Source organism: Solanum dulcamara, chromosome 5 (assembly GCF_947179165.1).
Source record: "Solanum dulcamara chromosome 5, daSolDulc1.2, whole genome shotgun sequence".
NCBI classification, from domain to species: domain Eukaryota; kingdom Viridiplantae; phylum Streptophyta; class Magnoliopsida; order Solanales; family Solanaceae; genus Solanum; species Solanum dulcamara.
The window spans coordinates 54202904-54221185 of record NC_077241.1 but is presented as its reverse complement, the minus strand read 5'-3'; the positions used below and the strand labels follow the sequence as shown (position 1 = coordinate 54221185).

At 29.9% G+C, this 18282-nt stretch overlaps 1 protein-coding gene across 1 annotated transcript; it reads right to left on the bottom strand.

The window, feature by feature from the left end:
- Positions 1–15869: 15869 nt before the first annotated feature.
- LOC129890606 (IQ domain-containing protein IQM5-like) lies at positions 15870–18044 on the bottom strand (the record flags this gene model as incomplete). Its single annotated transcript, XM_055966127.1, has 6 exons — positions 15870–16917; positions 17031–17118; positions 17209–17297; positions 17562–17637; positions 17728–17790; positions 17887–18044. Coding segments are annotated over 6 exons (648 nt in total), but the record flags the coding sequence as incomplete, so codon positions are not given.
- Between the last annotated feature and the right edge of the window lie 238 nt (positions 18045–18282).

Here is an 18282-nt window from a genome sequence, read left to right as displayed (position 1 = left end):
ATCTTTTTCCACTAGACAAATCAGCCTAACCAACTAGATACAGAAATAAAAATAAAAAGAGTTTAAAAAATAAACAATTTAAATGTCAAAAGCGAAAAACTTAATCATTACAAAATTTCCCCCAAAGACTGGTTATCATATGTATAAGCCTTCTAATATAAGACACTGAAATAATTACAAGTCTCAACCTTTGTATCTCAAATAGATCAAAGTAAAATATAAAAGAGGAATAGGAAAGATGGTCAGCATCAATAGTTGCCTTTCAAATCTCCTCGATAAGCCGCGGATGGAAGGTGAGAGAATGGGATCACTATTCGGTCTCAGAACCTACATAAGTGTAGATAGCAAGAGTGAGTACGACCGTCACAGTACCCAGTAAGAGAACAACTAAGACTAAGCTAAGCTAATAAGACACGCATACTCCTGTCATACCATACAACCCCATACTACAACCTGCATGGAAATTAACCCAGTTTAGCAGTTCTAGCAACATAATACAATATACATATAAGTCTCCATAAAAGTATAAACCAAGTATCAAATATGATCTCAACATCCAATAATTACAGATCAAGGGGATAGCAAGGGTAAAATATTCCAAAATTACAAAAATGTATAATGTAATGATATACAATACAATGTCACATATAGTAATGCCTGTCTATCCTAAATGATACATATCCACTGACTAGCAAGCCGAAATCCATGAGGGCCACACATGAACCACGTATCCGTTAGAACCATTTTTCTTCGGCATAACTCATCTCTCCTCGGAACTATTTTTCTTTGGCATAGATCATTTCTCGCTAGAACTATTTTTCTTCGGCATAATCATTGAATCAAATTCCATCTTAAAGTATTAGAACCAATGCAAATAGGCAATGTCCATGTAAAATACAATAATGAAATGGTAATATCAACAACTCCCATGTCATATCTCAACAACAAGTTCGAATATCAACAATAAGCTAAATTTTAACTCATATCTCAACAACAAGTTTAAATATCCACAATAAGCCAAATATCAACTCATATCTCAACAACAAGTTCAAATATTCACAATAGGTCAAGTATCAACTCCTATTGAATCAACATGTATAAATCCTCTTATTTCGATGTCTATTACCCCCTTTTTATACAATATAAATCTACTTAACATCAATTTTCCTCATCTAATCCCTATAATCACTTTTTATCACTTCCAAACACATAGTAACATGAATACATAATCCTACAAGCTTAGACATAGGTTTAGAAATTCACTTGCCTCGATTTCAACCTCGAACTACGTTGAAATCTGAACTCTACCCTTACGCAAACATTCTGAATCAAAATAATCTATTCAAATAAGAAATTGCAATAAGAATACGAGTCTGACGATACCCAATTCGATATTTTTAACACCAGTACAAAACTGACCCGAACAGCCATAAATGCCTGACTTCAAAAAATGAATAGAAATTTAGAAATTTTTATATGAAAATGATCCTTGAGGAAACTATTAGTGAAAACGGGATTGAATTTGGACGTAAAACCGATCTAAAATTATCAAAATATAAAAACTTGGTTTCTTGAAAAACCCCAAGGTTTGAGTTTAATAATATATGATTTAGAGGCTAAAAACAACATATAATAGATGGATAATGACAAAATTGGTTGTACTTACCTACTCGATATTTGTCAAAAATCTCTAAAGAATCACCCCTCCCAAGCTCCCCAAGGTCCAACAATGGAGGAAATGAGGTCTAATTCACGATTTAGGAATTAAACATTGTTTAGACATATTTTACCCTTCGCGATAGTGATGAACAGTACCTCACAATCGCGGAGGGTCAATAGGTCAACTCATTTAATCAAACCTCACGATCATGATAGTGTTCATGCGATTTTGATGACTGATCGAGATTATTCTTCGTGGTTGCGACTAAGCCTATATGATCGCGAAGAACAATGCTTCAGGCACCAGATGACAGCAACCAACAGCAAAATCTTCAAGTCTAAATTCTTGGAATCAACCCTCTGGATTCATTTGGAATCTGAGCACACAAACCTTATATTGTACTATACTAATTTCGACGTTTGAGAATCAATGGAACCATCATAATTCAAATTCGAGGTCTCTTTGATCCAAAATTCAAAAAGTCGCAACTAAACTAACTTAGGCTTTCAAAATACCAAAATGGGGTTGGGATGTCTCAAAATTCAACTAACACTTCTTTCAGACAAAAAATCATCCCCAAATCCAACGGAGTCATCGAAATTTCATTTCAAGCGATAAAACTCTGAAAGTTGACCAAAGTCAAATTTTGGCCTAAAATTCACCAAATTCACAATTCAAGACCTCAATTCTTCTTTATAGCCCCAATTTCTGACTCCGTAAACTCTTTCAAACCAATTTTCCTATTCTAGAGATGTTAGAATTGATAAAATTTCATTTCGAGACTCATAGGTCCGATTGACCTAAAATACCGCTTTTAAACATTTGAAGCTTATGAAAACTTCAAATTTCTAAAACCCAACCTTTTCATAGAATTTTTTCTTGATATGAATTAGGTTCCTTCTCATGAGAAAACTTAGTTAAAAAACTCATATAGGAAGGTGTGATTCTTTGATAGTCCACTGCATCTCTAATGGAATAGAGGCAATTTCCAACTGTCCTCTTATGTGTCAATATGTATTTTGTATGCCAAATAGGAGGCTTAGCTACTCTGTTGGACTTCCTAGTAACTTCTGGTAAAATCTGAACTTGAGAAGGTATATAAGTCACTGATGGTTCTTGATCCTGTGAGATGATATCTCCTGCAGTATCCATAGGTTGAGTAACTTCAGAAACCACAATAGCATGTTCTACAGATCCATGGGCAATATCAAGTGTGTCAGGGATGATAACTACACATGGTGTGTGTTCACAATCTTCTACATGTGAATAGGACATAATAAATTCTGGATCATTGGCTTCACAAATATCTTGTTCCTGTAAGGGAAACTCATTCTCATGAAAAAGAACATCACTGCTCACAAAAATGACTCTAGACTCAATCTCCAACAACTTGTATCCTTTCTGATTGACATCATATCCAAGGAACACTACTCTCCTAGCCTTTGGTGCAAACTTATCATCTCTTCTCAAGTTTGTGGCAAATGCAAGACAACCTATCACTCTGAGGTGTGTTAGAGGAGGTTATTTGTTATACAACATCTCATATGGTGATTTATTGCCCAGAAAAGATAGAGGTATCCTATTGATATTATAAGTTGCAGTTTCTATGCGGGAGCTTTAGTGCACCGAGCTGCCCTTTTTTTCTATGCAATCTCCCCAAAATATATTAGGCAAATATCCTTGAAACTTGATAGCCCTTACAGTCTCTAGTAAATGTATGTTTTCTTTCCATAACTCCATTTTTTGTGGAGTGTATGGACAGGATTTTTGATGAATAATACCATGAAACACAAATAAATTATGAAAATTAGAGTTTAAGAATTCTCCCCCATTATCAGACCTAAAGACCTTAATACATTTTTTAAACTGATTCTTTATTATTGCCAAGAATTGTTTCAGAACTACAATTACATCAGACTTTAAAGTAAGTAGGAAAGTCCAAGTCCATCTAAATTTATCATCAACCAAAGTAAGAAAATACCTCATTCCATTGTGAGTAAGCACCTTATATGGACCCCAAATATCCATATGTACTAGATCAAAAACATTATCTACTATAGTACTACTAATAGAAAATGGAACTCTAGTTTGTCTAGCTTGTGGAAAAATGATGCAATCCTTAATAGTGAAGCTATTACAAGAATTAAAAAACTTTATTCTTCTAAGAACTTCCATGGGAACATGACCTAATCTTTTATGCCAAAGTGTTGGATCTCCTTTTTCATTTCTAATTGCAGACATTGTCTTAATCTCCTGTGATGCCTTTAGTCTCCAGTTCAGTACATATAATCCATCTTCTACACACCAATCTCCTTGACCTTCCCAAATAAGAGGTCCTGAAATATACAGCAAGTGGGGAAAAAGGAAATACCACAATTCAATTCTTTTGTCAGTTTGTATATAGATAAAAGATTAAACTTGAATTCTAGGATACACAAGACATCACTGTTTATTTCACTATCATTTAGTTTAAAATCTCCCACATGTGATACTTCTACTAATTCTCCTGTAGCCAAGTGCACATTCCCTATATTCCCTAACGTATTCTTAAGTTATAGATAATTAGGATTATGTATCATGTGGTCTGTAGCTCATGTATCTATAACCCATTTCAAATAGGAAATTGCATTACCTGCCATGTTAGCACTGCTAGACCTGTTGTTTGAATCCATAATAGCATTATTCCCTTTCAGCACACTGAAAATCTGATTAAGTTGTTTTGGTGAGGTCTTGTTTAACAACTTAAGTAATTGTTCTTGTATGACTTGGTCATTGTATATCTTCTCTCCCACAGCTATGAGTGCCTTCATTTCCATTTGATCCTGCATGTTCAGTAATTGTGGATGAACCTTCTTCTAATTTTCATTAACTTGATTCTAATTTCCATTTTCTTCCATCACTGCATTCACTTTCTTCTTACCTTTGAAATTTTCTGGATAACTAATTAACAAGTAACAGTCTCCTTTCACATGTCCAGTAACATGACAATGATCACACTTTTTGAGCTTGTTGCAATATGTTCTAGTATGTTCCCTCATATTGCAGTAATCACAGAATAAGGATTGAAAATTCTTTCTTGGATATTGATTTGATCTATTGTTCCTTGTAGCGTACATTGTCAGAGATTCTATTTTCTCATGTATACTACCTACCAATCATTTGTAGATTTCATCCTGTATCACTAAGGCATAGACTTGATTCATATTTGGCAAATTAGGCATCATTAAGATTTTTTTCCTTGCTTGCGAGTAAGCATAATTAAACGCCACTAAAAATAGGAACAAATGTTGGTACTGCAATTGTTCTACATAGTCCTTAGCCTTGTGACAATCACAATTAGCTGGAGGTAAGATTGAATCATATTCATTCCACAAGTTCTTCAATTTAGTGTATATGCAAAGACAGTTGATACTCCCTGTGTGAGGGTAAAAATACTTCTGTGCAACTGATAAATTCTAGATCCATTTATCTTAACAAAACATTCTCGAAGTTCTAGCCATATCTGATGTGCACTGGAAGAGTACATAATTCTAGTTAGCAGCTTCTTCAATTCTCCTTCAAAAATCACTGAGCAATACTGATCCATTAATGAATCCAAGCTTATTTCGACCAAGCAGCGCGATCTCCATAAGTCGACTCCACAAAGTATAATTCTCCTTCCAGTTAATTGGATTCTCACTGAAAGTGCTCTTGGTACATCTGCATTACTCAAGTAAAGCGGATGATCATGATCGATTGTTACTGAATTACTTCCATTTAAGACTCCTCTGCCCTCTGTTTCTCCTGTAATTCCTTCTTCGACTGCCATAGTTATTCCAAAAGCTTTAAGCGAAATCTCTCAATCTATCATGAAATCCTGAGATAGATCCCTATATTCGTTCTTCAAGCTCTGATACCATGTAAACTTCAGCAAATCGAGATGAAACTAACTAGCTAATTATACATGAACATAGAAGAATTAGTGATGAACTTCTTCCATTACTAGAGAAACTTCAAGCTTCAATTTACATTGACAAGAGAGTATCTATAACAATATTTCTGTATCTTTCTCTATCACTAACACATCTATTTATAAATGAGCTGGCTAACAGACTTTCTAACAACCCTCAACAAACTTGTGTTGCTAACTTAACCATCTACTAACTAACTAACTAATCCAGTTGTCATATGGTTAAGTGATAGTTGTACAGTTAACTAACCTTCTCAATAATCGATACTGGTTCCAATAAGGACAGGGTCCGAATTGAAATATTAATTTTCGTTTTCCTTCATAATCACAGCAGTCAAGAAATATGAGGGTATAAGGTATTAAGGGGTCATTTGGTTGATATTATACTAGTTATGTTGCTATTAGGTATATATTACTTATACAAATCGCAAGGAACAATTATGTAAGATGTAGTTATGTAGAATTTCGTTATTTCATCTTCTATCATGCATAATTAATATATAAATTTTTTCATAACTTTTACATATTAATTATACAATACTTAGTGTGCTGCACTTTATACATAGCAACTAAATACTACCAAACATGTTACTCCCTCTAGTTCATATTAAGTGAATTGTTGGGGTATGACATACCCCTTAACAAAAATATGTAAAAACATAAATTAAAGGTTACTTTCCATTATTATCCTTTTGATTATTTTTAAATTAGTCTCATAGAAAATGTAAAATAGTTAAGAACCTCATTATATGAAGGGTAAATATAGGAAAATATTCCAACAATTTTCTTGAAGTTTGAATAATTCACTTATTTTGAATTATAAAATCATGTAATATGATCAGAACTAATTTTTACATTACTAATAACAAGATAACTAGGCTAACATGAAGGTAAATAACATTGAGTTTTGATTGTCATTATTGATTGTAATTTAAATATTTATATAGTAATCAAAATACAACAACATATCCAGTGAAATCCACTAAGTGGTGTTTATATAATAATTAATATAAAATTACTTAACTAGAGGACATATTAATAACAAACCTAAGAAATAATTTTCAAGTTATCAAATCGACATAACATAGGAGCATAATATGATTTTTTTTTCATGATTTGTATAATGTGTCGATGTCTACCCCATGTCTATACTGTTTTGAATTTTGATTGCCTTCATGGAAATATTTTAAATTTATATAAAATATTATTCAATATATTCTGTTTAAATTTATTAAAATATAATAATTAATAAAATTATTTAATTAGATGTCATATTAATAACAAATATAAGTAATTATTTACAAATTATCAAATCGACGTAAATGTGTTGAGTCATGTATCACGAAGATAAAAAAATTACCTATAAAAACATGACGAATTTTAGTAGTCACGTGTTATTAATAGTGCTCCCTCCGTTCTTATTTACTTGTCAAATAATTCCTAATTTGATTTTCCTTTTTACTTGTTAATTTTGACAAATTAAAAAGGACAAAAAAAATTCAACCTATTACACCCTCAATTTATTAACATTGAGTTAATGTCTTTGAAAAATGTAATGAGTAAATATGTTTAAAAGTCTATCAATTAATATGAGGTAAAATGGTAAACTCACTATACCAATCATTGTTTTTTTAATAATTGTGTTAAGTCAAAATTTGACAAATAAAAAGGAACGGAGAAAGTAGTATTTACTTTAATTTTATTAAAGAACCAGTGTTGATGCATCCTGCATTTACTACATTTTCGATTCTTTGTATTAAAAGTTTTTAAGAAAGAGAACGCAAAGTGAAATTGCTAGAAACTCAACATATAAATCAATTTTTGATGTAGAATGTGTATGATTATAAATTTTAAGAATTTCACCTGTCTAATTCAATAACTTTATTTATCTGTTGATAAATAATAAAAATGGAATATTAATAAAATTCTTGAAGTAAAGATACTTGTCTAAAAATGTCCAATCATTCTAAATTTTAAGAATGTCCAGTTATTATAAATTTCTTTAGAATTAATTTTATTTTAATTTAATAAAATTACTTTAAAATGGTTATACGTTATTTTGTTTGTTTGTATGGTCAATTTTTTTGATGTGGAAGTCAATAATTAAATAAAGAAGAAAAATAACTATAACATATAATTAGTTGATGAGAAAATTTTAATATGTCAAAAGAAAACTTAAGGAATCAGTGATTTGGCTGTGGAAGTCAGAATAATAAATTAAATGACTTAGAAAACACACGACTGATCAGACGTTCAGTTGAAAGAGAAAAAGAAACATAGGCATGTCTATATAACTAAGTCAGTCAGACAGATCAGACACTTGTTTCAAGTCCAATTAAAAGAATTGTTATTTACTCCTTATGTATTTAATGTGTCTTTCTCTTCGAGGCTTTGACCACAAAATTTAATGCTCTTTACCTCTTTATTCACATTTACTTGGGATATTATAATACCTTCAAACAGTACCCTTGGTTTTCAAAGTTTTTGGTACAATTACAAAATGGTTTGAGTTAAAGAAGAAACTAAAGTTATTTTCTTTTTACTTGTCAAATTTTGATTTGACACATTTATTAAGAAATCAATGATTGATATGATGAGTTTATCATTTTATCTTTATTAATCACTAAAGTCATAATCCAAATTTCAAAATATTTTGGTACTCTAGGTCTATAGATGGATTGATCATTTAAGATTTTAAGAAATTCTACATATTCTAAAGATATTAATTTTCTAATAAATTGAGGATATAATAGATAAAAAAAATTGAACTTTCTTGATTTGTCAAATTTGATAAATAAAAAAAAATTAAATTAAAAAAATTTTGACAATTAAAAAAAACAGAGAGAGTATTTATTTAAACTATAGGACATGTACAAATGTTTCTAATCATTCTCAATTGTGCATGCAACTCAGTTTTTTTTTCTTTCCTTTTTTGGGTTTTGATTCATTTTTAAAATAAATGGAATAAAGGCTTTGCAGAGATGGACCAGAACTTGAACCCAAATCTCAAAGAAGAATACTAAAAGGGACATTTGAAATGCTAGTAGCAGGTTCAGTCTTGAGTATTTGTTTTTTTAAAAAAGAAAACTATATTATAATTCCTGCCTATAGTTTCTTGGGGTTTGCTATTTGGCTGTAGGAAAGAGAATATCTCGTGCAAAGGCATGTGATTATTAAATTGGACTGCATGCTAAAGTTACGCAGTATTAATAATATATAAATTAATTATAAGTGAATATATATATTATTTTATATATATATATATATATATATATATATATATATATATATATATATATATATATATATTAATTATGCAATGATTAGTTATTTATGTTCTCTTTTTGTCGCATAGTAGTTGATCATTTACTAAATTATGATAGAATAATTAATTTTTTCTCATTTTACCCGTATAATTAATATACTTTGAAAGTTTAAATAGATTTTGAAGATTCAAAAGCTTCCTTTTTCAAGAGGCTAATTAATAATCCTTCCATTTTATATTAAGTGAATTTTTAAGGAATTTTTCATTGTTCAAAATAATTGAATTGTTCAAAGTTCAAGATAAATGTTTGATTTTTTTTTCATATTTGTCCTTTCATTTATTGAAGTTTTATATTTTCTAGGAAATAAATCACACTACTTGTTAACTTATATTTATGATTTTACAAAGGACAGTAGTGAAAAGTACGGTTCAAATTATGTCCTTGAATGTTTTTCTTAATATGTGTGCATTGCCTCACAAATTCACTTAATATAGAATAAAGGGAGTATGAGCAAAGGAAAAAATAGTAACGTTAATCAATCTATTAATGATTTCTTAATTATTATCGTATAAAATAGAAAGAGCCCATTTAATATGGGATGGAGATAATATTATTTATACATAGATTTTTTCATAATTTATATATTTATTAATTATGCTGGTTTCTAAATTGACAATCAAATGACATATTAATTTTATACATGACTAATGAACGTGTAGAGATATTTAAGGGCTACTTTTTGATAGAAATCAAATGTGAGACGACCTTCATTCACCCCAAAATCTATGTCACTCTCTTCATCTTCTCATCCTCTATCCAAATCCGCTACCGACCTTACTTTTCAACCACAAAAGCCACCTTGTTGTCAGATTTTATTTTCGTTGTTTTTCTTGCATATAACGTAGATTCTTATTAGCTTTATTTATTTTTGAAAAAAAAAAAGAGAGAAAGAAGTTTTTCTTTAGATTTTAGTTTGAATTTTATTTTAATTTTTTAAGTAGTGTTTGATTTTCAAAATAGGGTTTGATGTTTGAATTTTTTATTTGTGGGCTGATTTGTTCTTATAATTTGGGCTTTGATGGCTAGAATGTGATAGGTTCCTATACTAAATGATAATATTTTTAATTTTTAGAAGACATTTCTCTGTATTCAAATAATGAATAAAATAAGAATGGGCCCCTTAGAGCGCTAGAGGGTAATTGAGATATTTTTAATGGAAAATTAAGCGGATAAATAAATATATACTAGTTAATTAACTAATATAGTTATAATTTGAATTAATTATAACTCGCGGCAAACATCTAGCTGTAATTACAATTTGAGTTTTGTATAATTCGCGCGATTTATACAAACGTTATGGTCGAATCGAATTGTATAGCGAAATATACAAACACTACAAATTGTATAGCGGATTATACAAAGGTTATGCATGAATTGTATAGTGAAATATACAAACGTTCTACAAAAACTGCAAATTGTATAACAAATTATACAAATGTATACAAATACTGCACGAATTATACAAACGTTGTTATAACTATAGCTACGAATTGTAATTAACAAATTATAACTATGAAGCATAATTAAGATATTTTTGAGTGACTATATGTGAAAATTCCTATTTTTAATTATCTTCTTTGAAAAAAGAAAAATACTTTTTTTAAAAAAATTCAATTGATCACTCTGGGTGGCTCATTGGGAAGAGAAAGAATCCCAAGCATGCATTAGGTGTTAATTTTCAAGAAAAGAAAACTGTTCTCTCTTCTCAATCTATTTAAAATCCTTCTCTTCTTTCATTTTAAAGGTAACAATATCAGATTTCTAGAAAGAAAAAAAGACTTAAAAGTTCAAGAGAGTTTTTAATAAAAAAAAATGTAAAAAAATTTGCTCCTTTTGTTGGTTGTTGCTTCAACTAGCCTTGATTAACATTTGACTTTCATTGTTGCTTTGTTATCCCTACTCTAGGTATTTTTCTTTTATATTTGCAATGTAATTTCATAAGCTTTCAAATAATTAAATATGTTATCTTTGATATTGTTTGATTAACTCTTTATATTAAATTTATTTAAATTATTTAGGTATATCTTGATATTTGATCCGAGTGTGTTATAATGTTGGGTGTCATGCCCTATTTTTACCGAGGTTAGATAAAGCACAACATATAAGCTCTAATTTAATTATTGTATAGAGTCGTTACTTAATTTATTAAGGAAAATAAGAAAAACCTATATGATGCATGACCTGTATGACTCACGTCTTAGTCTATGAAAAACCAGTTTAGATTCTAGAAAAGGGTTTACATTATTCCAAAGGGAAGTTGTTAGGCATCCTTCAAAATTCACAAAATGCAATACCCGACTAGACTTAATTTATCAATGAGGAAGGGGATAAAATTATTATTTGCAAGTATAACACATATATATATATAAAAAATATGTATTAAAGTTCTATAAAATAATGTATAAAAGAATATGAATCAAGTAAATAATATATGTTATTGTCAACTATATGTATAAAAATATGAGAAAGACAATGTAAATGTATAGAAGAAAAAGTAGCTTTTATGCAATATTAAAAAAATTGCTCTTAAAAAAAGAATTTTTTACCATATGAAAAGAAAAACACTTTTGAATATTATTTTCGGAAGATATCTCCGAATACTAATACAAACGCTTGGTAAAATATTAGTAAAGAATAAATAATTATTAAAATAATTTCAAAATATATGTGTCTCTATATATACTATAAAAATGAAATTCTATTATATGGTGAGCTCAGATTCGTAACTATAATAAGTGTTATATCCCTATTTTATTTTTATTTTTTTGCAAATAAGGAGCAACGTCGTGGTGATTCATAAAAAATCAATTCGATTGTTCAAAAATAGTTTAATTTAATGAGTCACCATAATTTTAGGATAATTAAAAATTAATTAATTATTTAAAAATATCTACGAAACCAATGGATCCTAAGTAAGGGGTTCAAATTATTCCGAAGGAAAGGTATTAGCATCCTTCAGAATCCACAATTGTGGATCCCAACTGAACTTATTTTTTAAATTGAGGAGATGAAAATATTGCACAAATATATAATGAAATATACATAAAGAGTAAATTAAAGCAATAATATAAGGAACAGCCTAATATTTGCCTAACGTCAATAATATATACAATAATAAATTAAAAATATTATTCAAACTTAATTTGAATAGCTTCCTCGGGAAGCAGTTCTGAGTACCTATAAAAGACTTTATAAAAGTGTTAGTAAGAGAATGATGATGATGATGATGATGATGATGATGATGACGATGACGATGACGATGACGATGACGATGACGATGACGATGACGATGACGATGACGATGAAGATGACGATGAGATGACGATGACGATGATGATAATAACAACAACTAAAATTAAAATCCGTCTTAAAAACATGGAAGGCCTTGAAAATCGACGGAAATTTCTTCATCGACCACTCTTTAAACTTGCCAAATATAATGTATAGCATAATAAATTTAGCAAATACAAAAGAATGTCAAAACGTTCCTTAACGAATCCCACAAAAATAATATATGGACAAAAGAATACTAAACTAGCTAAACAAAAGCTAATCGAATCATTAAAAAGAATCTAATTTATTTATAAATTAGTCCACTAGTAACATACAACAAAAAGCAAGAAACAAAAAAATAATAATTAAAAATAATTAGCAAATAACAAAGCAAGACTCCAATAATTGAAGTTGACACTGACATAAATAGAGCAAATAACAATATAATTTAAAGTAAAAGAATTAAGGATGAAGCTAAATAGTGCTAAGATCAATAATAGTACCCCAAAAGAAAAGGTAACACAAACAATGGTATACTAATTAAGATCGAGCAAAAGAAATATATAAACATACACCAATCAATCATAAATAGAGCAGAGGTAATGAAAGAAAAACAATAATAGTAGTAGAGCACTAATCAACAAAAAATGAATATTTTAAACAAAGTTATTGCTAAGCATCATAAGGTAGCATTATTATATTATATGCCAAAGAAACATGAGTGAATAGCAAATGTTTCAAGAATAACAAACCTAAAATACAAAAAATAGAAAAATAAATAAAATAAAACCAAATCCAAAGCTAAACTTAAACTAAAATTTTCGTCTTTTTAAAATATAGAGGCCTCAAAAATCGACGGAGATATTTTTTCATTGGTCATTTTTAACTGTATAATCAAAAAAAATGTGAGAAGGATTACATTGTCCAAACCTAGCACAAAATGATGAACAGTAAAACAGTGACATTAAATCTATTACCAACAACAAAATAAATAAACTTTTAATACACTAACAATATGAAATCTAATAAAATATTTCACACATCAAATAAATTAGTACTAAAGTAACAACAAGAGAGTGAAGAAGCCGCACCTAAGCAAATAAACAAATGAAATAAAGAGATAAAAAGTAGTGATATATAAAGTGATGTTATCAATGTAATAAATGTATAAAGAAAAAAATTGATAAGATAACAATGCCAAAATAATAATCAGCAATCCAAATGGAGATAGAAAAATGAGTGAAACATGATTTTTGAAAATAAGATATCACAGTAACTTAAAAACAACAACAATAGTAGTGCTAACTAAAATTTCCGTCTTTTAAATGGAGAGACCTCAAAAATCGACGGAGAGATTTTTTCATTGACCATTTTGTAACTTGCAAAATATAATAAAATATTTAGTAACATAATAATACAGTAAATATGAATCATCACAGAAAAATGTAAATAAGATAAGAATCTATCCAAAACATTAAAAGATAGTAGCAACGTAGAACAACAGTCAACAAAAAGCAATATGGCACCTAACCTATTTGATAGTAAAAATGTTAGTAACATAATAAATAAAAATGGACTTAGGCAAAAGCAAATGAAAGCAAAATATAGCCAAACAAAATTAAAGCATATACATATCTGAAAAAATGAACACTAAAAAAAATAAATCATCCACCACAAAATAGCGAAAAATCAAAGATGGTCACCATCGAGAGATGCTACCCAAAACCAGTACCAAAAATATGAAGTAAAATTGTCAAGATATGAACTATTTAACAATGAGAAAATAATAACAAAAATGGAAATGAGAGACTGACTGTTTGTTGTTCACGGTGGCTGAATTTCGGTGAAACTATGATCCGGAGAAGAGCATGAAACGTGAGCAAAAGAGGGAAAAAATAGTAAGAATTCACTTTGGAAGAATATTTTTTTTTGTTATCCCTCCTTCGTGCCCCATTTTGAGGAGTATATTATAGTCTTTACATGAAAGAAAAAAGAGTTGGTGGATTAAAGGGTCAACTTGTTTGGTGGCACCCATGTTCCATAATGATTACCACACTTTGTGTTTTGTAGATTGGAAAGAAAAAGAAGAGAAAGACTTTAGCTTTCGGTGATGATGGGTGTAGATTGAGGAATTGTGGAGAAAATTTTGTATGATTAGTGAGTTGGTAAAATTATGGAGAAAATTTAATATTTATTTATATTTTAATGTATTTCTAGACTATACTAAAAATACTAAAATGAATATGAACAAATATAACAGATAACATGTAAAAAATGCAAATTAATGAATTGTTATAAAAAAAAATAGCTATAATTGGAACTAAGTAAAAATAAACTGATAAAAACCTTAATCTAAGGATAATTATAGATAAAATTGATTTAAAATTGTAAAAATGAACTTTTGAACTATTTAACAAATAAAATACTTAAAAGTATGAACTTTGAAAATAGCAAACCAAAATTTGGTGTCAACTCTGTGGAATGTGCTAAAAGTATAATTAATGTAAAAATAATATGTATCGATATATAACACAAAAAAAATAAAATGTAATCGATATTTTGAAAGATATACTAATGTTGTAAAGAATAAATTGCAGTGTTATGTTGTATACGTTTGTTGATGACTGTAAAAGTATTGTGACTATTAAAATTTACAATGACAAATAAATGGATAAGAATCCTATTATTTATGAAACTAAAAAAAACACATCCATAAATTATTAAAAAGGAAAATATGAGAATAAATTCATGAAAATCCTAAAATAAGGATACTTATTAATAATACAAAAAAATTGAAAATATGTAAAAAATAATATTTTGTGTCCTTTAACGATCAAGAAGTTTGAAGACATTAATTTTTGAGCACAGAGAGCCAAAATTGGATGTCAACATTGGGTATTTAAGGACTTGATGTTTCAAAGGAGATATTTTCTTGCAAATTGATTATTCATTACCATTAATTTAATTGACAAAATGTGATCACTTTGCAAACATTTAGCATCCGCATTTGTATATGATAGTCATATGCTTTGATAGAGTATCTAGGGAAGGGGATATATCACCTAAGCAACAAAGAAGTGAAAGCAATAAAAGCAAAAAGAGATACATGGAAGGCAACATTTTTGGGACAACAAAGTGACTGAGGAGTTTGTTCCAAGGTACCTATCAATGCGATTGCAAAGTAGATTCATATGTCATTATCAATAGGTTCAACAAGATCCAATAAATTCATAAAGAAGTGATGAATTAACAAGTGTTGTTGGATAGGTTTGAAGAAAAAGACAAGAGGAAAATACTTCAAGTTTTTTGTAGATGGGCAATCAATCTTTTTTGAGTCATTCATTTGTAAAAAAACTTTGAGGTCGGTAACTTAGCCTTCTTCTTGGTTGTTATATTTAAATTGTTTAAGCATCCGCATTTGTAATATCATCATAGAGTGTATCACAAACTTTGTGATGATTACAAAATACCTAGTTCTCTCTGGCTCTTATATTCTTCATGTCTGTTAGTTAGTAGAGGTTAGTAACCTCATTGGGATTAGTAAGGTAAGACCTAGCCCCCTTGCTTGTACTTATCCCTATTGATTTTTTATTTTTTAAAATAAAAGGCTACTAGACACTCTGTCTAATGGTAAATTTGCTCAAAGAAGAACATATGAATACAACAAATACAGTCGTCTGACAATTTAAATAATATAAAATTACAGAGAAAGAGGTGAAAATACAAAATACAACCTAAATGCACGTATAAATATAATAATTACAATTGCTTGACACCTCAAAAAAAATACAAATTCATAGAGAGGTGAAAATACATAATACGACATAAATGCATGTATGAATACAACAAATACAATTACCTGACACCTCATAAAATATACAAATACAGAAAGAGAAAGAGATGGAAATATAGAAAGAGGGGGGATACAATCTAAAAGCCCTTATGATTACAAAAAATACAATCGCCTAATACCTCAAAAAATATAGAAATACAGAGAAAGAAGGGTGGAAATACAAAATATAAAGAGAGGGGGGTTAAAATATATAATACAAAGAGGGAGAGAGAAAGAGGGGGGGAGGGAGGGGCAAGGGATGGCAGAAAGAGAGACAGAGAAATGTGGACGAGATTGAGGAGAGACTAGAGAGGCGATTTTTTATGTGCTTAGCGTCTCAAACGGCTATGAATTGTAAATATCAAATTATAGCTATAAACCTCTAATCATGTCCAAATGAAAATCATTTTTGAAATTTTCTCTATTTACTACTAAAGGTAGAAACAGAAAAATATAATAAAACTCATTTAATTTTCTAAATTAAACAAGCAAAATGAAATATCTATATTTGGTATAGGGACCAAATAATATGAAACGGAGGTTCACTTCATTACCATGTATAATCACCTTTAAAAATGCTAAGTTACCTATTGAAGCTAGTACCTTTATTTGGTCCTGATAGTTTATTCCCGAACATTAAAATGAAGACCGGCGGAGAGCATCATGCATAATTTGAGCAAGTCAATATGAAGGGGAGAGTTCACTATGGTAGCTTGTTGTCGAGACTCTCAAGCGTCGCCTTGGTGTTATACTTCGATCCTTGTAGAAATAAAAGTACAATCCACTTTGGTCCTTCTGTTATTTTCAGAAGCATCCCGCTTTGCCTATATATCAACTTGCCATCATCCACAACTACTTCATAGGCTTCCCTTTCTTTCTGTAATAATAACGCATGAAATTTTTTGGAGATATTATTTTCCATCTAACATATATTACGCACAATAATGACAAAGGAGGAAGTAGATAACGGATGGAATATATTGGACTTACCGGTCCTAAATACTTGATGGATTGACGTTGCAAATCGGCTCTCTTGCAACTCTCAAGATTTAGTTCTTTCCCATCACCCACATCCAACCTTCAATAAAGAATCAGGCTTATCATGTAAGTTTAAACTTGACACATGAATGAAACCTAAACTACTTGTGCTTCCGACTGGTGATCCTACCAATAGAAGAAAGGTTGGGTACTTTTGCTGTTGGACCATACATCATAGTAGAAGTGTAAGTTGTGTCCATAACGATAACGTGGGTCAATCTGCAGTTAAGGAAAGAGCAAATTAAAAAGCCTTCTCCTAAGCAAATAGTTTAGAGTTAATTTCTTGAGTCTAAAGAACAATTAATTGAAAATGAGGGCATCTCTCAAATAAATCTACCACAGTTTGTTCACTGTTATTCAACATAAAAAAACTGCATAAAATTCCCTCAAAATCCTTACTATACCAGGCTATTAATAATGTATCCAATCTTTGCAAAACTAGACTTTGTAAATATGAGTTAAGTGCTCTAGTATAGTTCTTACTGCTTCCAGCCAATGTTGCAGAGGTAGTTTTTGAGACTTTTCATCCTGTAGACCACAAACATGATTTTGCCCAATTCATGAGTCAATAACTATTTTTGGACAGCCTTGTAGTAACATGGACTCTCGTTAACATACCTTAGCAGCCCTTATTCTGGCACGTGATCACCTTGACACGGCAGCTTCCTGTTTAGATCTCTTCTTTAAAGCTTCAGTATCCAAGGCCTTCCACCTAGAACCATAAGAAGGAAGAAATTAGAAACCAAGACTACAAAACATAACTGATTTTACATAAGAGAAAGGCGGCAAAAGAAACACATTAACAAACCACAAGTGTTCAACAAGTAGAGCACAATCTGCAAAATTCCTTCTCGTCCTATAACTCTTGTACACTGTCTGGATCTTAGTCGCAGCAGCGTAAAAGTTGAGTACCAAAAGGCCCTGGAATTGAGATTCTTGGTACTTGATCCATTTTTTCCTTGTCAAAAATCAAATATGTTTTAGATTTTTCTTGTGAACAATCAGTGTGTTTTCTAACATTTCTTTGAAAATTCTTGAGTGTCCTCAAAGACAATTCTCTAGAAAGAGAGAATTCCCATTGACTGGATCGACAAGCAGCCTCAGATGAAACCTGCTAACGATAACCATTGATTTTGTTACAAATTAGGATATTCCAATTCATTCAACTAAAGACTGATTGGTCTAATTTTCTCCACAAAGAAAA